This window comes from Molossus molossus, unplaced genomic scaffold (genome assembly GCF_014108415.1).
Source record: "Molossus molossus isolate mMolMol1 unplaced genomic scaffold, mMolMol1.p scaffold_m16_p_12, whole genome shotgun sequence".
Taxonomy (NCBI): Eukaryota; Metazoa; Chordata; class Mammalia; order Chiroptera; family Molossidae; genus Molossus; species Molossus molossus.
In genome coordinates, this window is record NW_023425347.1 from 20702184 (window position 1) to 20725556 (window position 23373).

At 38.8% G+C, this 23373-nt stretch overlaps 1 protein-coding gene across 1 annotated transcript in view; it reads right to left on the minus strand.

Annotated features, from left to right (window-relative positions):
* The window catches only part of CDKAL1 (CDK5 regulatory subunit associated protein 1 like 1), a 621394-nt gene that overhangs the window by 443087 nt on the left and 154934 nt on the right, over positions 1 to 23373 (minus strand). Inside the window, exon 7 of the mRNA XM_036255396.1 lies at positions 6958 to 7054. Within this exon, the coding sequence (XP_036111289.1) occupies positions 6958 to 7054 (97 nt within the window). The remainder of the gene's footprint in view (positions 1 to 6957; positions 7055 to 23373) is intronic.

The following is a 23373-nucleotide window of genomic DNA, read 5'->3' on the forward strand; positions in this document are numbered from 1 at the left end:
GCTATGTAATGTCCAGTCAACAGGTATACACCTAAAACTAATATAATGATGTATGCCAACTATGATTGAAAAAAAAAAAAAAATGAAAGAAATAGTGTTCAAGCTCAAGCTGACCAAAAAAGGGGGGGAAAGTGGTAAAAGACTTGAACATTTTAGCAAAGATATATGTATGGCAGATAATTACACAAAAATATGCTCAACATTATTCATCAACAAAGAAAGCAAATGAAGACCACCATGAGATACCACTACATACCTAGTACAATTGCTAAAATTGAAAAACTGGCAATACCAAATTTTGGTGAGAATGTGAAGAAACTAGAACTGCTGGTAGAAATGCAAAATGGTATCACTGTTTGGGAAAATACTTTGGCAATTTCTTAAAAGATTGAGCAGATGCTTACCGTGTGACCATGCAACACCTACCAATCCTCGGACTTTAACCAAGACAATGCAAACATACCCACACAAAGACCTATCTGTGCATGTTCACAGGAGCTGGATTTTTAACAGCCCCAAACTAAAAACAACACAAATTTCCACCAACTGGTGAGCAGAAGAACAAACTGTGGTCCATCACACAGTGATATAATCCTAGACAATAAAAAGTAACAATTAACAATTACAATAACATGGGTGAATACTGAATTCATTATACTAAGTGAAAAAAGCAAGAAACAAGTATATATATATAATTCCATTTATATGACATTCTGAAAAAGGCAAAACTATAGGGACAGAAATCAGAACAGTCACTGCCAAGGACTGTGGGTATGCGTGTTTGGTAGAGGTTGGTACAAAAGAACACGAGGGAGCTTTCCAGTGCCAAGGAAGGGTGCTGGAGCTTGATTTTGATGCTGCTTACACAACAGTACACATTTGTCAAAATTCATCGAAGGTGAATTTCACTATTTGCTAATTATACCTCAATAAATCTGACTTAAAATAAGAAAAAAGATTAGTATCAATAACTTATAAGAAAATGATCAACAGATAATAAATGAGGGGCACACAGAAATCCCGTGCCTAACCCACAGCCGGTCCTTCACCCTGTGGAGTCTGAGGCAAGCACTGCACTGAATGCAGGCTCCTTCTCCCCGACCGACCCCCAGCACTCATCTGTGCTGCTCCACACTACACCTCTGAACTACTCCCTTCAAGTTACTCGTCAGGACACACTTCTTGCTCTTCCTTCTCCCTTCCAGGCACCTCTAAACGCACAGGCTTTTCCATAGACATGTTGATGTTTCTGTTCATAAGCCCTTTCCCCATTCATCAAACCACGACTGAGACATGTTTTATTCAGCTTTGTATCAAATAGTTTCGTTCTAGGCACACAGTGGGTTCCGGTGCTCCACATAGCTTCATTCCCATGCTCAATGTTAATTCTACTAGTAGTGAATTAGATTTAAAAAAATAAAAGACTAATACTTCCCAGCTGGTGTGGGTCAGTGGACTGAGCGTCTGCCCTTAAACTGAGAGTCTGCCCTTGGACTGAGAGGTCCTCCTCTGATTCTCAGTCAGAGCACATGCCTGGGTTGTGGGCTCAATCCTTAGTAGGGGGCATGTAGGAGGCAGTCAATCGATGTTTCTATCTCTCTCTCCCTTCCTTTCTCTCTACAAAAAAATCAATAAAAACAGATTAAAAATTAAAAATATATTAAAAGCTAATACTGAGCCACTTAACTAGGTGCCAGGTGCCATGCTAATAAGCACATTACAGGTATTACCTCACGTAACCCTAACAAAACTCAGTTAGGTTCTATTACTACCCACATTCTACAGATGAAGAAACAGAGGCACAGAGAGGATAAGTAACTTGTACAAGGTCACACAGCTAGTAAGTGGTGCAGCAGGGATATGAACCTATTCAATCTAACATCTAAATTCATGCTTTTATCTACTATGACACACTACTTTATAATTCAATAGGTGAAAAATGTGTACACACATAGGTAAATCAGAGGAGGCCTTAGAGAAGATAACAGATCTAGGAAGTACAAACATGAATGGGCTTTTAAATGTACATGCTATTCTGTTATGACACTGCCTTTTGATAATTAATAGTAAAAACAAACAACCCACATAATATGAAAGGAAGAAACACTAGAAGACATGAAGTACTGAAAAACAGGAAGGATACAGTTTCCCAAGCTTTGTCCTCAACATCAATGCCACTATCATTGTGACATTGTCACACTTCATAAACTTATTTACCTTTTACAATATGTTATATATAGCTGAAATATTCTCAAATATAGCCTCTTTCAAATGTGCCTTATTTACACATACAATTTTCGAAATTGAAGTGTCCACACTTGAAATGGCCATCATGCTGTTTGACTTCGCAGGATTAGAGCAGCCTGCCGAAAAGATGTTTAAACCACTGCAAACCAACCGAGTAACAGGCCCTGAGATAAATGGACACCTGAGTTAATCACATTTTTGTTCAGCTCTCCAGAGAAAACGTGCCTCTGTCTGGAGGGCTCATGGCTTGCACGTCAGGATGTTCTGTCGTCTACAAATTTTCAACATCGAACTATATATCCTGCTGTGAACTGCCTGTTTTAGAGTATCTCCGCATATGTATTAATTTGCAGTTTATTTGGCATTTCTAGACAAATTTTACAATTACTACAAAGATAAGCCTAATGAATCAATACCAAGGCCAAGTTCAAATACAGTTCTTGTTTATTAGCACAGAAAAATCTATACAAAATGTACAGGTTTTGTAAACCTGCTTCCCAATAACAGAGTAGAAACCCAACCTTCCTAATAAATGTCATGCCTATCAATAATGGCTACTCAATAATTGAGAAATAACAATATCTAGAAAAATTCAAGCAAATAAATACTATATGACCTATCTATACCCCTAACACAAATTCTAACCAATGGACACAGAGTGTATTTCCATCAGAGCCTTACAGAGAAATTCTCAACTAATCCATCTCCCTGTGGCCTAGGCTGGAAATATTCTAGGCTCGATCCAGATGTCTCTCCCCAAAAACTGGACTGTAAGCTCTACACAGACAAGGATCTCTAATTTCATAGACTGCCTGGGACAGTAGCAAGCACACGGTAGACACTCAGCATGCACTTGCTGAACCGAAGAAGAATGATGCAGCAGCCCCGGGATCTGAAGCCAAACTTTCTGAGTCCTGGAGTCTACTAGATTTTTTCTACCTGACTTTATCAGAGATCGACTTGACTTCTGGGTGTTCTAAAAGAAACTTTCCTGCCAACAAATGAGCTGAAGAGAAGAAATGGAATATTCAATAGGTAGAGTCACAAGATCATGAAATTACTACCTACAGGTAGACACAGAGTAAACAATTTAAACATAATAGGAAAGAAATGATACTGCATGAAAACTCATTCCAAGGTGGATGGTTAACCATAACTATCTGCCAAAAGAGAAATAAAATTTTTCACTATAAAGTAAAATGTTCCAAGGCACTGAAAAAAATGAAAAAGATCTTGATTGGTTATCTACAAATACATATTTTAAACATAAAATAAAAATGTCATTTAATCTCTCTAGGAAAAAAAGTATTAGTTAAAAAAGATATTTTCAGCCCTGGCCCATTTGGCTCAGTGGTTAGAGCATCAGCCCAAGGGCCAAAGGGTCAAAGGTATGATTCCTGGTCAAGGGCATGTACCTGGGTTGCAGGTTTGATCCCCAGCCCCAGTTGGGGTCCTGCAGGAGGCAAGCAATTGATGTGTCTCTCTCACATCAATGTTTCTCTCTCTCTCCCCCTTCTCTCCCTTCCACTTTATCTAAAAATCAATGGAAAAATATCCTCAGGTGAGAATTAACAACAACAACAAAAAGATATTGTCATCGAAGATTTCTATGTTTTAAATATTTTCTTTCTCCTCTCCCAATGTGAAAAAAAGTAGACAGCTCTGTGCTCCAGGATGGGAGAAGGTTACTTCCACCAAAGTCAGTTCTGGACCCGGAGGTTGACAGGTTTTACTTCTATTTTCTTACTGTGTGCCGCCACACAAATAGTATTAACCACAACTAGATAGATTCAGGAGGCAGTGAGACAGACAATGGAAAAGGCCCTGGGCTCAAATCACCAATCATTGTGTACCCTCACCCATTGCTCTCGCTGATCACGAAAACAAATTCGACGCCCCATTTCTAAAGGCTGATAGTGATGAAAATTAACATGTTACGATGGTAGTACTAGCCTTCCTACTTATTGAATATCTTCTCAAATGCTATGGGCATTTGTAAACATGGGATAGTATGTCTTTTTAACTCAAGTGTGCAAATAAGTAGCTTGCTCACCCATGGATCCCCACCTAACGGCGGCTTTTTATCTCAGCCACTTGGTCGCCAGAGCTGACACTTCCTCCCTGAACGGAGGGGGGAAGAGACAAGTCCCAGGGGGAAGTGAAGGCACAGAATGCAGTCACGGCTGTTCCTCCCTCCTCTGTCGACACCTCCACCCATGATTCTGAGGGCGATCCTGTGAAGGACTAACACTTTCCACCCAGCCTGTAAATCAAATGTGCAACACAATTCCACACATCCTCCTAAAAAAGTTTCCGAAATCACTGAATGTAAACATCTTCATCTTTTTTCACACTTCAGAATTGCTTTTTCTTTGTGTAAACCAATTTAATCCATTTCTTCATTTTGATGTAGCTCATTTTATTTCAGGAGGTTTCTGATTTTAAACAATTCTAACAATTCTGCTCAGAAATAGCCCCTCTAAACACTAATTATAGATAATTTTGGTTTCTATTCCAGCTTTTTTATTCTGAAATTTTTGGTTTTGTGGACATGATTTTTACACATAAAGAGTCAGTTATGATAGATGCCATATTGTTGTTACAGAAAACAATATTTTCTAAAATGATGTTGACAAAGAATAATCTTATAGTTAATAATAAATGCTGAAAATAAAATTAAAGTACAACGTTTCTACTGATAGTGTGATTCAACTTCTGGAAAATATTGACAATATACTGATTTTAAATTAAAATAAAAACCCCTTTATGGCATTAATGTGTGATGTATATTTCCTAAAAATCAGAAAATACTGATATCCAACAATTAAGAATAGTTAAGCATATTACGTCCTATCTTTCAATAGAATATCAATGAAAAATTTAAAATAGTCAAAAACCTCATGGAATAAAAGCTCATGGAAAAATAAGAAGAAAAACAGTTTGGAGATCATAATTAAGTAAAATATGCAAAGATTAGAAGTCTGAAGAGCATAAGAAAGGTTATAGTTATTGTGTAAGGGTGATGGGATTATGGGGGTGTTTTCTATTCACTTTTTAAAACATGTGTTCTTAAGTTCTCTTTCCAATGATAAAGGAGCAAAATAAAATAAACCTAAAGAAGTTTGAAGGTAACACAGTGAGGCCAGGTGACAGAATGAAGAGGGCGCTAGATTTAACAGGACAGCACGGTTCGGTGTCACAGCCATGGGTCCACATTACCCCTGAAAATCGTCTTCACATCACCAGCACCGGGTCCTCCCTTACACTATCTTGAGAATTGGCCCTGCATCCTAACATATACTAAGCTCCTTACTGCACACAACGGGGTTCAGGAAAATGTTACCATATGTACATAGAAAAGAGGCTTTTGCCATACGAAAGAAATTCAACGATTCTGGTAACTTAATTCCCTGAGATGAAATCTAAGATGAATCCCAAGCTTTTACCACATTCCATCTCTAACATGAAATTCTAAGGAGTTTCCGATTTCCCTGACACAGCAGGATTATGTTTACGGAGAAAGTTAGTCTGATGTGAAAAGATAACTCAGGAGTCCATATTCATCTCATTCCTTATGAGAAATCAAAATGTAAACAGACAAACGATGGAAACAAACTACAGTTCCCAGACATGCAGGTTCTGTTTGTTTAGCACGAGAATGTTTGTTCAAAGATTATTCAATCTGCTGGTGGGGCAAGGACTTCACAGCAGAAAACAAGTTCATTACACTAAGAACACAATATAAGAACCTGTCAATGATACATCAAATAAGGAAAACTCAAAAAAATCTCAACCCAGGTGCCAATTATGTATATACATTTTTTCTAGGCACATTCAATATTTTTACATTTTTAAAAAACTGTGTGAAAGCTCATTGCTGAGCACACTGAGCGCAGCTGCAGGCGACGAGGGGCGGGTGAAGCACCACCTCGTGGTCAGCGGACGGGACTGAATGGCACCTTGTGAGTAGGAAGGGCCACGAGAATAGAGACATAGCAGAGAGCCATCTCCTGACTTCAGAGCCAAGCTGACTGCCCAACGAGGGGGGGAGGGGCGGTATCCCATTCTTTCATTCAGTGTAGTCACCCTCACTTAGTGCCTACTGTATGCTGGGGATCGTGGGAAAGGCTGCAGAGCATGCGAGGGTTTTAAAATAACTGAACAGCTGTCATCATGAAGTTAAGAATTTAAATAGAAAGGTAGGCTTTTATTTAAAAATCTGTGTACGTTAACCCCAAAATCACAGCTCTGTGAAAGGCTGAGAGAGCAAATGACAACTGCAGGGTAAGCCAGGGGAGCCAGAGACAGGGCTACTGAGGACCGCACAGACTTCAGAGAAGGCTGACCGAACGGGGATGCTGAAGCCAAGACGTGCGGGTGACTAGGGAAGGGGGGCATTCCCAAAAAGGCATCAGGGTGGACTGGGGGATGACAAGTAGTTAGTGTGTTAGAAAATTACAATGATATGGTAGTACCAGACAGGCAGGCAAAAACCAGGTTATTATTAAGGGGCTTCACCTCCATACTATGACTTATTTATTCTGTTAGTTACACAGGCATGACAAAGTTTCACGGCAACAAGGGACATAAGTCGAGGACAGTCCCAAGTATAACACAGCATGTAAGTAATGTAGAAACAGAAAATGAAGTGTGTGGTTATTACAGGTTTTAACGACATGAGACTTTCTTTTCCCACAGACATGGGCTTACCCCTATGACACTCAGTCCTTGAAGGTAGTCCTGGCGAGGCTGGGCTTGAGGAACACATCCGGCCAGCACTATCTTCTTGTTCTCCTCCTGAGCTCTTCTGAAAGGTTGAAGGGAGACAGTGTGAACTCTCTTGCTCCCAGGTACACCCACAGAAGCTGATGTTAGTGCATATCAATTCTCTAAATAACAAGCCCATCTAGCATGGAACTGGATTTTCTTACAACGGTTTAAAGAGAACATACTCTAATAAGACTTCTGTATGTGTCTATTTATCATACCACAGGGGTATGGTATAGGAAGTATTCAGAGAATGAGTCAATGAATCAATAGGCAGAATATAAAATACTACATTTTAACAGCACCTATAAGTGTTTTATTTCAATAACTTAGAGTACTTTGGTACAACTTTTCCACTTGGAATCTTGAAAAAAAGTGTTAACGACATTAAAAAGACCTGACTTCAGTAGATTGCTTAACATATCCAAAAGAATAACTGCCTGCTTCAGCCACCTGGTTTTACTTTTTTATCAGTACCAAGCACATCATTGCACACAAATGGTTTTCTTGTAATAAATGTGGAATACCTTATCAAAAAAAAATCTTTCCATTTACATTAACATCTATACAAGGAAGTAACATCTGGTTTCCTCAAGAACCGCAGCCATAACACCTAGAATCATTGCCAAATATCCAAGAGAGTCTGTGAGGTCACCAATAATTAAATCCAAATAAAAAGCCTGCTTTCCATAAAGTGATTCAGTTACTTAACTATTAAATACATGGAAAACAGGATGGTGTTTAAGGGAACAGTGAAGAGGAAGACGTGCCTTACACTCAACAAGCTTATGGTGGATAACAGATGACATGTAAAAGGACATAAGCAACACGGCGTCAAATGAAAGGTTTTTAGTGACAAAAAGAGGTACAGGCAACACATCATGGAGAGAAAAGAATGTACATCAAGTGCCCGGCTGGTGTGTCAGTGGACTGAGCGTCGCCCCATGGACTGAGAGGTCCCAGTTCGATTTCTGGTCAGGGCACATGCCCAGGCTGTGGGTTCGGTCCCCAGCAGGGGTCATTCAGGAGGCAGCCAATTGATGTTTCTCTTTAACATCAATGTTTCTTTCTACCTCTCTCTCCAAAAAAATCAATAAAAACATTTAGAAAATAATAATGATGTACACCGAAGAAAAGACAGTAAAAAGCTTCACAGAAAAATTAGAAGTTTAAGGGGAAACAGACGCTGGAGAGGCGGGATGGAGGCAGAGAAAGCTCCGCAGTTGTCACACCACGACAAAGACAAGCAGGAAAGTAGGGAGAAAGTATTTCATTATAGAAAGAATTTTGGTATCAGGAAGACGGATAGGGTGTATATTGTAGAAGGAGACTTAAAAAAGGTAATGGAGAGTATTTAATTTAGTAGGCAATGGGGAAATCTCTGAAGTTTTGGTGGCACAGTGGAGCCAAACTTTGAGAACATGGCACTGGTGACAAAGTTAATGAAATATGAAATGTAATATGAAATAAAAGGGGACAAGAAACCAAGGGGGGGGGAATTAACTGAATACCCTCGACAAAGGGATGTGAGGACGTGAATGAAGGAGAGAGAAGGAGGAGGAGGAGGAAGGCGAGAAAGGGGAGGAGGAGGAGGAGAGGGGGAGGAGAAAGGGAGAGGGAGAGGGGGGAGATGATTAAAGAAAAGGAGATTAGTTCTCTTCCTCATATTTACTTGGGAAACCCCAAGAAAGAATCAAAAGATTAGCCAACATTTTCTATAAAGGGCCGTATAGTACATGCTTTAGGCCTTGCAGGTCATAGGTCTCTGTTGCAACTCTTAACTCTGCCATCTTAGAGCAACCGCAGCCAGGAACAATACCTAAACAAACGGGTGTGTCTGTGTTTCAACAAAACTTCATTTCAAAAACAAGCAGCAAGTCACATTTGGCCCAAAGGCCAGAGTTTGCTGATGCTTAGCCCAAGAAAATAAAACGCAGTCACTATCCACCAGGAGAAGCTGGCTGAGAACTGGAACAGAAGCCAAGAACTCATGTAGGACACACTGAATCTGAGGGCCCACTAATGCCCATCAACTCTGGAAATGCAAGTCAGCTGGGACACTTTAGATTCCAAAGTGAGAATCCAACTGAGTACAACACCTGAAGGTTGTTTAGAGATGTGCAAACATTTCTATTAGAGAAAAATATTGGTGTGGAAAACAAAAAAGAGGTAATATCATCATCACCAACAATATTGTACCAACAATAATAATCATGGTTAGCATTTATACGGTACTTCGTCAAGGCAACCATGTATGTAGTTATGTAACACACTGAAAACAGTACAGCCAATATATAACTTCCTAGGGCAATGTTCTGGTGACAGTATCATCATTAGATCAAGGTATGAAACGGACCAAGGATGATTTTAAGGGATTAAGCAGAATACCAGAAAATAAAGAGGAAAAGTTAAAAATAGAGACGCTTTGTTAAGTAATTTGTTTAAAATATTATTTATGCTTTTGCAGTATTTAGCTTTAAAATGAGAAGATAGAAAAGAACTATAAGCTAAGCCAAAACTCACACCCCAGTTATGAAATATTAATGCCACACTTTATATGTGACCAAATAAAGTAGCAAAAAAGCTTTAAGGCGTTATCTCAGAGTATTCTTGCTCTGCACATTTCCTTCTTATAGCCTATTCTTTTTGTTTAGTGAGTTTTGTTCAAGTTAATAAAAGCCTAAATAAAATCACACAGGCATATTTTTAAAAGCTTTATCTTTCAGAATAAGAAGTTGATAAAAATAATGCCTCAAGAAATTTTAAAAGAGTATGAATTTCCATGTCTTCATTTAAGATAGCCTTGAAATGTTAATTAAAATGAAAATTGAATGTAAAGTTCAAAATAATCATGAATATTTTCTTGAAACATATTTCTAAATTAACAGAGACATAACCTTGCCCAGAGTATTAACTTGAGTAATAAAGAAAACAAAGAAATCTTTCCCTCGTTTCTGCCAACCACCAAATTCAAACAATAACTTGTACAGAATCTTAAAATTCGCAGTATCACAGAAAACACAGAAAGATGAGAATATCACTCCCTTATTTCACGAATGAGAAATGAAGATTCGAGAGGATGCAGTGACCGAGACCCAAAGCTGCACACTCTGGAACGCGCGCCGGAGCCGGGGTGCGTCCCCGGCCCGCCTGGGTCCTTGAGTAGTATGCTTCTAGTGTCTTTCAGAACATAAATCACACTTGAGTCTTGACTGTGTCCATAAGCACTGGAGCAAACATCTCTTGATTAAAATAGCATAGAAATTTACAGAGATTATAATATATTGCATGTCTTCAAAGTAAAAACACAATTTAATATTTGACAGTTCCTGCTTTTCTGCATCTTGTGAACAAAATAAGCCTCGAAGAAGAAGAAATTCATGCATATATCAAGAAAAACACAGTTCTCTACAAATGGCGGTAAAGAGGAAATGTTTCTCTGTACTCATTTCTCTTATTCTTGATCTCTTTCCTGCAAATTGATATTTAATTTACATAAAATACTCATAATAATGTCTGTCTTCACGCAAATTTTTCATTCATGAAAAAGTGTTTTTAAATATATATCTGGCCCGGCCGGAATGGCTCAGTGGTTGAGTCTCGACCCATGCACCAAGAGGTCTCTGGTTCGATTCCCAGTCAGGGCACATGCCCAGGTTGTGGGCCAAATCCCCAGTGGGAGGCATGCAGGAGGCAGCCAATCAATGTTCTCTCCCATCGATGTTGCTATTCTCTCTCCCTCCTCCCTTCCTCTCTCTCTAAAAATCAAAAAGAAAAAAAAATTTAAATATATATCTGATTTTTTTATTTCTAAATGTATATGAATGCACTCCTAAAACTTTCTCACAACACCAGAAAGGGTCAGATCAGTCTGCACCTATACAACACAAGCACACTCTTAACCACTCTGCATGTGATTACTGTTTGCATTCAATACTCAAGTGATAGGATATTTTAAGTGTTTATGTATGTGCAGGCAAGTAGCCATGTGAAATGCATTAAAACATCTTGGCAAATAATGTAAGAAAACAACTAAGGATCTGTGACTGTGAGATACTTCAGTGACTATGATGCCCTTCCTAAGTTTTGGAACAAGCAGTCAAGGAGGAAATAGTCTGTCACGGCAATGCAACTCTGTCTTCATACGGCTATTGTCAGGACTTGGGGAGTTAGGTGAGGAGCTGCCAAATATGGAAACTAAAGTAACTCTAAGACTTCATGGGCTTCATTAATCTGAAAAAATAATCCAAGCAGATGTATTCAAATGTGTAACTGAGGATACCTAGAAACATTCAAATCCAAAGTACTATGTATAATATAATCTCAGGATCACGAGACTGAAAATTATTTTAACCAACAAAACTAAAACATCATTGCACATCTTATGCCCCATGAGAAGAAAGAAAACGTACTCTACAAAAGAGGAGTACAAAGGGTAAGAGTTTCTCGGCATCTATAACAGTGGCAAACACAGTGGGCACCCAAGGCAGATAACAACCAGCCAAGAAAGCCCCACTTGATTCTGGGTTCAATAGGTTTCCTTTATTGTGCTTACTGCCGATACAAGTTCTTGGGTTCACCTATAAAAATGACTGTTTCCCTCCCCTCCCCACCCTCACTGCATCCTGTCACTGTGCTCTCACCTGCTCTCTGTACCAAGAGTCCGTGAATGATTTTGTTTGAAGAAGGATTCTGTGACTTTAATTTACAAAACAAAGTGAGAATAGGACATGGGCTTTTTCCCCAGCTTCACTGAGGTATAAATGACAAGGGTGTAAGACTACTGTGAGGAGGTTAAGGATTTAAGGAGAGTTGGTTCACTACAGAAAGGGACTTTCAATGAGAAGGGTAAAAAGGTTTCCAAAAGAAGCTACAGGGGATACAAGCGATGAGGGAAAGGAGTGGGACCAACGACAGGAGGGACGGGAAGAAGTACAAGGAAGTACCTCTTGCATTAATCCAAAAATGGGTGCCTGGTGCCTGATGCTCCGTGAAAACCACCACACACAGCAAAAAGCACCAGCGGGGCTACCTAGCCTCATGGCCCCCAAGGGAACCAAGTGCACAGGTGGGAATAATTCCTTAGAAGATAGTAAGGGGCTCCTCTCTGGACCCTGCCAGGCTGGCCCCTAAAAGCCATTCTCCCTGAAAGTCAGGAAGTGAGCATTTCCCCACATTGGGGAAGTGTGGGGATCCTTGTGATTCTGGAATGCTGGCTGCTGCTGATTATGGTCAGATGTGCCTCCGTGAGAAACTAAATTGGTGAAGCTGGTTATTACAAATTCAGTCCCTAGGTCCATTTCACTCTAGGTAAATCTACAAAATCAAGTTTCTGAACCTGCAAAACTGAGGGTCATACCCTGAAAAATACTGACAAGACCTACTTACGTCATCTGGAAAGCCAGCTGGTCTCTAGGACGGTCCCGCTTCTCTAAAACTGCAGCGCCGGCCCTGCAACTGTAACCCAGCACGCACGCCCTCTGCTTTCCGAAAACTTGTGTCTCAAGTACCAATGGCCATAGGTCGGTTCTTTGATTCAGAATTAAGCACCAAGACATGTGTGCAAGTTAACGGTCACTCAGTTAATAGCTAGTCCATCCTTCCAGTTGTTCTTTTCAAATATCTTGGAATTATTCTTAATAGGTCTTGTTCTCTCATACCCAACCCATCAGCAGATCCCTCTGACTACCTCAGACATGTGTCCATGTTCCGGCCATGTTTACCACCTCCACTGCTACCACCCTCGTTTAAGCCACTAACATTTCTCCCCTGCTTCTTCCCACCTCTGTCCCCTTATAGTTTAGTCTCAACACAGCAGCCAGAGCGACCTCTCAAACATAAACACCAGACCACAGCACCCCTCTCCTTCAAACTTGTCTCATGGATCATTATCTCATAAAGCTTAAAAGCCAAAGTTCTTCAAGATGTCCAACGCAGCTCCATGCTACCTGGGCGTCCCTCCTCCTTTCTTCCCTCCCAGCATCGCCTGGAATTGCTGCTACTCCCTCCCTCACGAAGTCTGCTCAGCAACACAGGCCTTCTAAGTGCTCCTGAAAAATGGCACCAGGCTCCCACATCAGACCTTTGCACTTGTGGTTTCCTCCACTGACACATTTCTGCGCAGGTGTCCCCATGGCTCACCTCCTTTCATCTGCCAGGTCTTTGCTCACATGCCGTCTTCTAGCTCCACTGAGACTGACATGCAATAGCTGCATCCGATTCTTTTTGCTGCTGTATTTCTTCTTCAGACTCACATTCTCCTATACTATATAATTTTCTTAATTTTTTAATAGTCTGTCCCCCACCTATCACCCCCACTAAGTGTGAATTTCATAAGGACAAGGATTTTGGTGTGTTTTGGTTCACAAAGGTATTCGTAGACTTAGAATGGAGCCAGTACATTGTAGGAGCAAAACGGGGGGTGGGGGGGTGGGGGGTAGGTGCACACTCCACACTGAACCATGAAAAAGTAGTTAAATGGGAGGGCACAGGCACATGAAGGAATCCACAGTCATTTGAGAAACACGGTAGTGAAGTGATGACGAGCACCGGCTCTAGAGCCAGACTGCCTGGGTCCAAATACTGCAGTGTTCTTCTATTTACTATGTAACTGTAGGTGAATTCTCTCACCTCTCTGCACTTTCGTTTCTGCATTTGTAATAGGTGTTTCTATCTCATGAAGTTGTTCTGAGAGTTAAATATGTTAATAAATGAAATGCACTTTAAAAAGTGCTGGTACATAGTAAGGACTTTTATAAATGTTCACTATTATTGAAGAGAATTATGAAAAGCGACAAGTACTGCCCTGGCCGGTTTTGCTCAGCGGTTAGAGCGTCAGCCTGCGGTCCAGAGAGACCTGGGTTTGGTTCCCACTAAGGGCATGTACCTCAGTTGTAATCTGTCCCTGGCCCTGGTTGGGTCATGTGGGAGGCAGCCACTCGATGTGTCCCTTTCACGTCAATGTTTCTTTCTCTTCCTCTCTCCCTCCCACTCTATCTGAACAAAAAATGGAAAAATGTCCTTGGGTGAGGATAAAAAATATATATATATACAAGTACGGACATGGAAAGATGTCCACACTATATAAGGTCATAGAAAACACCACGTTATAGAACAGAATGTAAACGATGTCCCATTTTTATAAAGAAGGCATGAAGAAGAAATATGCATAGAATAAATTCTGAAAGGAAATACTCCGAATTGTATATAACAACTATCTGCTAAATAAGAAACTAAAAAAATAAAGACACTCATTACCTATTCTTAAAAGCTTGACATCAAAATAGGGCACGGGAAAGACTCCCTCTGCAGCTGTGGTAAGGCATCATCCCAGAACTGGGGCCACCTAGGATGAAGTATGTGCCATAACCCTCCCTATATACATTCTGAATTTGCTCTGAGTACCCTCAAAGAGCTCCCCAACATTGGTAGAGCTCCTCTTGGATAGGAAGGCTTTCCAATTGAACATATTTTACCCAAATGGTCAATATTTTCTACAGTACTCCTTACAAGAGGTCCTGTGGCTTCTGCTCTACTTCCTCAGAGGCAAAGAGTTCATTATTTCAAAATTTCCTGTTTAATCACCGAACACCTGATTCTGCCCACATGTTATTATTAAACTCTACCTCAGAGAGCTTCAACTTACTCATCCAAATGTGCCTCCTCTCACCTCCCCAAGCTTTATCCCCCTATGCTGGTCCACATCCCAAATCATGTTTGGTCCAAAAAATATGCAACATTCTAAAGGACATGTTTCTACAATATATGACATGCTTACATTTCTTATCTGTATATGTAAAATATACATATATAATTTTATATATGTAATAATTATATAATGTGATATATATGTATATATATAGTGAATCTAATTGAACCTGTAGTTCATTGCTTTAGATAATCACTGTAGGTATAGAATTTGACATTTGTAAGAGACATTCAAAACTTTCTAGCCCTGTCATTACATTTTATAAAAGAGGAAACTGAGGATAAGAAAGATTAAATAGCTCGCCAGTGATCAAAATGAAGACAGCCACCCAAACTACCCTTTGCATAGGTGTAAGGATTTCCTAAGCAGGAGCTCACCAAGATCCATAGGCTGAGTGGCCCCATAGTAAATAATTTCAGTAAGCTATAATTTTGATTCTTCTCCATTTGTGTAAGCTGTTACTTCTAAATATGCTATTTAACTTTTTAACTCAATCTACTCCCACCATTTCTGTTATACAATAAATCTATAAAAATTTCTGGAGTTGGAGTAAATGATGACAATCAACAACTTCATCTTATATACAATTTTCACAAATTCATTTATAAAATATTGTGTACAATATATACTTAGAGGCCTGTCAAATATTAAGAGGCATTTATGTTTCAAGGAATAAACATGAAGTTGAAAAAGCTAAAAAAGAAATGTGCAAATTGAACAGAAACATAAAATATACACTTTAAGTAAATAATTAGTTCATTAATAAGTACAAGTAATTTTACAGACTAGTGGATGCCAAACTCTTTATCAAAGCATCCACCAGTAAAATATATAGAGGGAAATGTACCCAAATACAAAAGCATATAAAATTATATGTAAATCGTACTATTATAGTGTATACATTACAAAACATACATTAATATTAATATTTTTTAATGAAATACTGCAAAAGAAAATTAGTGCTCCAAGTCTGAAAAGGGAGGAAGCCACTGCAGACTCAAATAAAGGATCAGTAGAGTCTCCTTTTCTCATTGAAGGGCGCCAGAATATGCCACCCTAAAATGTGCCTTTTTGGCATAAGGACTGTTTTGAGCTGAAAGCATTTTAGAAACAGCAGACTCAGGGAAAAAAAACTCTCTCCTTTCCCCCACCTGGCTAAAAGCAGGACATAAATTTCCATTTGGAAAATTACCTCCCTCTCCAATACCAGAAAGACAACTACTCCATATCTGTATAGCAAACCCTACCAAACAACCTTTACATACCATATATGTCCTAATCACCTTCCCATAACTTACCGCTCCCCAAGAAACCCAAAACTCTTTCCTTTGTCTAAAGTCTTCTCCACTCTTTATTCCACTCTTTATTTGGCTCAGCTGTTAGAGCGTCGGCCAGCGGACCAGAGAGTCCCAGGTTCGGTTCCTGCTAAGGGCATGTACCTCGGTTGCAGTTCATCCCTGGCCCCAGCTGGGGTTGTGCGGGTGGCAACCAGTCGATGTCTCTCTCTCACATCGATGTTTCTCTCTCTCTCTTCCTCCCTCTCTCCCTCCCGCTCTATCTGAAGATAAGTGCAAAAATGTCCTCGGGTGAGAATAAAAAACAAAAAACTGTATGTGATTTCCAAATGCTAATTGCTTCCTGGAGTCACATTTCTTTGTGAACTCCCATGCTGACTTCAGTCTGTTTTTCTATTGTCTTATCATCCATCTTTTATCAGTTTAGTTCCCAGGCCCCAGTTGTTGAACGTAAGAGGATACATACAAAGAGGTGTTTTTTTCCCTCCCTTATATCATGAAGTTTAAGGTTCAGTGGTATTTTTGTGTCACTTCTAGATCCAAGGCAAAGTAAGATGAGTAAAAATTAGTGAAAAACCAGACCACTACATATTTGATACTTCACTACATTTAAAACTGCATTTAACACTCATATGGCACATAGCATTTGAATCAATCATTTTCTTCTTGTTAAGCTAGTTAAAGTAAGCAAAACGGCCCTTTCTTAAAAGGATTAACATAAACAACAACCTAAAGTTATGGCATATATATTCCTACTATGGAGAATATCCCTATAAAATGAAAAGCAAAAATCTGTAATTAGTTCACCTCCCCTAAGATAACTATCCAGATACTCTAGTCATAGCAAACGAGGTAGCAGCCTCAACAGAGGAAAGGAACAAAGAGTGGAAGGAAAAAGAAACTGGGGGAGGGGGAACTTAAGAGTATATCAATCAGTACATCAGACTTTAATAAAGTGACATTAAGAGGAGACACCCTGATCAGCCATTACTGAATTTATTCAATTCACCATCCAATTTGCACATCTCATTGTACTTTACTCTAATTATCACGTGTACAAAAAAAAACACTAAAATTCAATTACAACCTAAATCCATGTTATATTTTTGGAAAGAAATTAGAAAATTTTACTGTTCTGGTTTCAACTGAAAAATGAATTAAAGAGATAAAAGTTCTGAAGGAAAATGCATAGTTGGGTTCCATCCTGAATGAAACTTGAGCTGAAGTGCTATTAGGTACCAGCCTTGCTTCTGACGGGAGACCCACACAAATCTAGAATTTGGAATTGGCTATATAGTCTGAATAGAGTTGTTTTACACATTTAACTTATAACAAGTTTCTAAACCAAATTTTCTAGTGTTTTACATCTTCTTCAAAGTCACATTCCCAAAGAGACATTAGTTAATATAAAAACTGATCTCTTGAAGGAGGTAACAGAAAAACACATTGTTATTTAAAAAAATACAAGAAGTGGCCAAGCAGAGACAGTTATAACTGAGAACGTCTGGGAAGGTAATCTCCTTGGCTAATTTACATGATCATGGAATCCCCAACTACAGGACAGAGAGGCAACAGAATGGATTAGTTTCTTTCAAAGCTGCCATAACTGGGCTTTAGCAAGCAGTAACTTCTGTATGATCAAGAGGTTTCATCAGAGGAGCAAGAGGCAGAGAATACCTATATTTTAGGGCAGTATAAAACACTCAGATTTAACATGCTCTTGGTTGAACTAGTTAATTCAAAATGAATCACTGCCCCAAATTATCTGTATTGTTCTTATGCCAATGACTGATAACACTATAGTTCTTTCAATAGACATCTCTTCTCTACAGGAAGATAAGTTTCTTAAGGACAATGCCTAGATATGATTCACTTTTTAAACCAAAATTAATTTTATACTATAATAAGAATTTAAAAATCATTTATTTGAGCAAAAGGAACTACAGCCCAAGAGATACAGATTCGGGCAACAACCTAAACTGTGTTCTGCTGAGACAAAGGGGAGGCCACCTTTAGTAGCTAAAGTTCCCACTTAACTTCCCAATTAGGTCTGTTTTCTGTAAATGAGGCATCCAAAAGCATCACTTCTGATTGATCCAAATCACACAGTCCTGATTGATCAGCATTATGGATCCTGATTGGTACTTATGAAGAAGTTCTGATTGGATGGAGCAGGGCTTAGTCCACTGGTCAAAAGACAAAACCAAGAACTCCCTTAGAACAGTTGACTCGGCTGGGGTAAAGGAGCAGGGCATAGCACGGGAAGCTGAGAGTCCAGTTTGAAGTTTTTACCAATATACGAGGTACGTGAGAAGCCCCTGTCAGCAAATGGCTGTTAAGCTCTTATTATTTATAAAATGTGGGCCCTTGCTGACCATGGGGAATCCACCTGAGCAGATAAATTCCTTCTCAGAGTTCTCATCAAATGAATCTTTCTTCTCAGGGTCCACAACTCTACATACCTCAGGGCACATTAAAAACAAACAAACAAACAAACAAAAAACTCCTGCAATTTAATAAAGAAAAGAAAAGCCAATGCCAGGACAGAACACTAGAATATACCATTAACTAAAGTTGTGATAGAAAGCCATACTCAATGTCTCTTAAAATTTAATGAAACAGGAAATCTATCTTGTCCATCAGCAGAATTCTAGATAATTCGATCAGAGGAGCTGTGTGATTGGTGTCAACATCATTTATCTTCATTTACATTTTATGGTAACTCATCACAGGATTTTCACTCTCACAAATCATATAGACAATTTATAAGAATTACTATCATAGTGTTAAGAATTATTTTCTTAGTGTTTAAAAACACTATTTTCCTCTCAATTCTCTCTATCCTCTCCAACACTCTTTAAAAAAAAAAATCTATTTCCATATCTTCAGAAAAGTAATAGAGCTATTGGTTATAATTAATCTGACTTCAGATCAAAAAGGTATTTATCATAAATAAAACTTTTAACTTCACAAGAAAAAAAATAATTTTTTCACAACAGCAACAAACAGCTGATCACAGACAATTCTTGGAACCACTGCTCACTCCTAGTTCCAGAAAGGAAAGCAATTTCAGTGAAACAGACACTGCCCTCTATTCTCCTATGAAAATGCCCCAATACTAACATAAATGAACAAAATAGAATCCCTCTGGGGGGAGAGGGGAGCACTGTCAAGCTTCTATTGTTTGCAATGACAACCAAAAGATAAACTTCATTACACTAACACTAACATCACCCACACTAACATCTATTCAAATTATCAGCTGAAATAACCAAGCGAATAACACAATTTAGCAACATGACTTAAACCAAAATATACCACAAAAAAGAGGTTTTCTTCCTTATTACCATTGTCTACTATGAAGAACAAACTAAAGCTAAGTAGAATCATATGGAAAGGAATTATGGGCTCCCTCTGGGCCACATAAGAGAAAAACATGCGTAGAGGGCCTCATCTCTGTTCAACATTGTCACCATAAGGTACCGCAACAACAGTAAGAAGGCTGTAGATATACATGAAAAAACAATACACACGGCTGCATCAATTAAGGACTTTTTATATAATAAACTCATAGTTACTGAACAGTCACTATGTAGCAAGTATGAAATTCTAGGGTCAAAAATCACATATGCTAAGGCTGAAGAGAAAAGATTTGGTTGGCTTTAACTACATAATTCCATTAATTATCCATTTTACTTCACCTGTACAAACAAAGCACGTTATTCTTAGGATGCTTTTTTCATTATTAAGGGTAACTGATATCTGAGCATAATTTAAAAGCTCCATTTCCTTCTAAAGATTTTTGTCTGAATTCTACTAAATGTTATCTATTAATTGGCCCTTTAAATAGCTGTATATTTTATTAATGCATAGACGTGCGCGCGCGCGCACACACACGCGCGCACACACACACACACACACACACACACAGAGAAACCAACTCTATTAGATTGATGTTACCATTTTAAACTCAGAAGTAATAAACAAAGTACTACATATCTGTATTTTTACACATAAAAAATGTCAACTGTTATGGTCACAGAAATAATATAAAAATTCTTAATTTGAAGGTATAAACCAGAGAAATGGGACCTGAAAGAAACAAGAGAATTAACATCAGAATTTCTGCAGAAAAACTGCTGTGGAGGAGCAAGTTGTAGGGGAGCCGCAGCAGCCGCTGTTATCCAGGGCCCTTATGTAAAATGTGAAAATAAGATGTGTGAATTTACTATCTTCTCAGTCCTGCTGAAACGAAAAGCCAAAGTATGTAGTTTGATACCAGTAGAGGGTTGAGAAGACCAAAAGTAAACAGAAAGACACATTTCTGTTTCTTCCCAAAATTCCACAGAGAACACAAATATACATGTAAATGAGAATAAATCCATAGCATTGGTGGAAAACTAGGAAAGGAGCCATGAGCAACCCAAATCATGGAGCAACTTGTATTTAAAAAGGGAGGGAGGGAGGGAGGGAGGGAAAGAAAGAGACTTTTCCATAGAAAACCCAGTCAATCAAAGATGAAAGGCTGAGAAAAGCTGGCCTACATAATCAAAGATAGACAAGCAGTGCTTTGAGTCTCCCTGCCCTAGGAGCAACTGGCTTCCCAAGTTACCTATAAGCAACGCCATAGTACAGCTCTCAATATAAAAGCAGATGGTCTTATAAAGGAGCCTATAAGCATTAGCACTGCAAACAGGCAAGAACAGCGCCACAGGGTCCCAAAATCACCGCACTTAAAAGACCAGCAACTCTCCTACTCTGCAAAAGGAATCCAGTTCTCAGCCAGTTGTGATCTTGTGGTCCTTTTTATCATTCCCTAAGCAAACAACTAATCAAAGCTCCTGAAACAGAACCACGTTTACACATAACATACTGAAAAACAAAAACCAAATGATCACCTCAATAGTAGAAAAAGCATTTGACAAAATTCAACTTCCAATCATGAAAAAACTCTCAGCAAACTAAACACCGATCAAGATACCTGGAATAAACCTCAGCTAACATCATGTTTTCTCCCTAAGATGAGAAACAAGGGAAGGATGCCTACTCTCATCACTTTTATTCAATATCGTACTAGAGGAAAGAAAAGGCATACAATCGGCACAAAAATAAATTAAAAGGGTTTCTTCACAAATAAAATGATTGAGCATGTATAAAATAGAATTTAATAAAAAGCTACCAACACTGATAAGTTAGTTTAGCAAGACAACAGGATACAAGAGAAAGTGACGGGTACTGAAAGTACGTCAAGACTTCGTATGTTAGAGGGGTTCCTGAAGAAGAAAAAATACCCTAAAGCAGCAATTTTTAACCCTTTCCATCTCATGGCACACATACACTGATTACTAAAATTCTGCAGCACACCAGAAAATAAATAAAAGGTAAAATTTTGATTCATTCACACCAGACAGCTATCATTGGCTGTTGCCTTTTTTTAATTTGAACAATCTAAGGGAAAAAGAGGTCAATGGCCCTGACCAAATGGTCAGGTATTGTATGTTTAAAAAATTCTTGCAGCACACCTGTTGAAAATCACTGCCCTAAAGCAATGAAGCAGGAAAAAACACTAAAAATTATAATTTAAGAAAACAGACAAAATTTTAAAAAATATTTGACTATATATTAAAAGATCATACTATGGCCCGGCCGGTGTGGCTCTGTGATGGAGCATCAGCCCAAGGACTGAGAGGTCCCAGTTCAATACCCAATCAGGGCACATGCGGGCTTGATCCCCAGTAGGGGGTGTGCACGAGGCAGCCAATCAATGTTTCTCTCTCACATGGATATTTCTCTCTCTCTTTAAAATGAATAAAAAGATGTTTTTTTAAAAGATCCCATTGTGTATGATTATTGCCCTAGAACAATCAACACCAAGATACATTCTAATAAAATTGCTGAACTCTAAAGAAAAAGAAAAAAAATACTTTGGTCATCTAGACAAAATGAACACATAATATAAGGGGGAAAATTATCTTGTCACCAGACATAAAGAAAATGTGACCCAAGGATTTTAGATCCAAAAAAACTGACTTTCAAGTATAAAGAGTACTAACTGTTAATATGCCACAACTCAGGGATGGTTGTTCCCAGGAGCCCTTCCAAAGGAACCTAGCAAGAATGGCTCAAACACCAAAAATAACTAGAAGGATATTTACATAACGTCTAGTGTCAAGCAGTAAATATGTAGTTATTTATGGGATGAATACCAAATAAAGGTTATCAGGGAGAGACCAAGTATGTACTGGCTCTAGGATTTGACAATGTAAATACAGAACTCCCATTAAAAATATTTGGGAGGAGAATGGGGATGGCATTTGCAAAAAAAAAAAAAAAGAATTAGTTTGTCAGTAATCATGATTGGCGGTACATGTACAGGTATTATTATTATTATTATTATGAAACTATTGTACATGTAAAGTGTAGTAAAGCTATTAAGGACTATAGTTTAATTCTATCTTCCCTTGTGTTCTTGAGAACTAGGACTCTTGGTGAAGAAGGAAGGATATATAGGTGTAATGTGTCAGAGATTAGGTTAAAAGCCCTGCAATCCTAAATGTAAGTTAGAAATATCAATATGAATTCATGAGGTATTTTATCTTAAAATTTGCATGTGAGAATGTGTCTGTATGTGTGTCCAGTGAAAAGATGGAAAAGGCCTGCAATCAATAACTAACACAAAATCAAAGCATCCAAATGTGACTATGAAAGGCCATTTCCACTTAAAAAATGTTTTTTTCTTTATTGATTTTAGAGAAAGAGAAAGGGAGAGGGAGAGAGAAACAGAAACATCGATGAGAGAGAACATTGACTGGCCACCTCCTGCATGCCCCCCACTGGGGATTGGGTCCACAACCTAGGCATGTGTCCTGATCAGGAATCGAACCGGCGACCTCTTGGTACATGGGTGGATGCTCAACTACTGAGGATACCAGCTGGACCATTTCCACTTTTTACACAATGGAGTACTACGCAACTGTAAGAAAGAAAGATCTCTTATCCTTTGAGACGACATGGAGGGACCTGGAAAGTACTATCCTAAGCGAAACAAGCCAAACAGAGAAAGACAAGTATCATAGGATCTCACTTTTTTGTGGAATATAATGAACATAACAGTCTGTGGAATGGGGTAGTCCCAGAGACATGGAAGTGGGGTACAGACTGACAATCCCCAGAAGAGGGGGTGGGGGAGAGATAAACCATAGAACTTATATGCATGTATGCATGAACAACGGACATGGACAACAAAGCTGGGGACAGGGCGGGGAGGGAGAGGGCAGGGGGAATCAGTGGGGGGGGGGGAGAGAAGAAACATCTGTAACAAAATTAAATTAATAAAAAATAAAAAGTAAAAAAGCA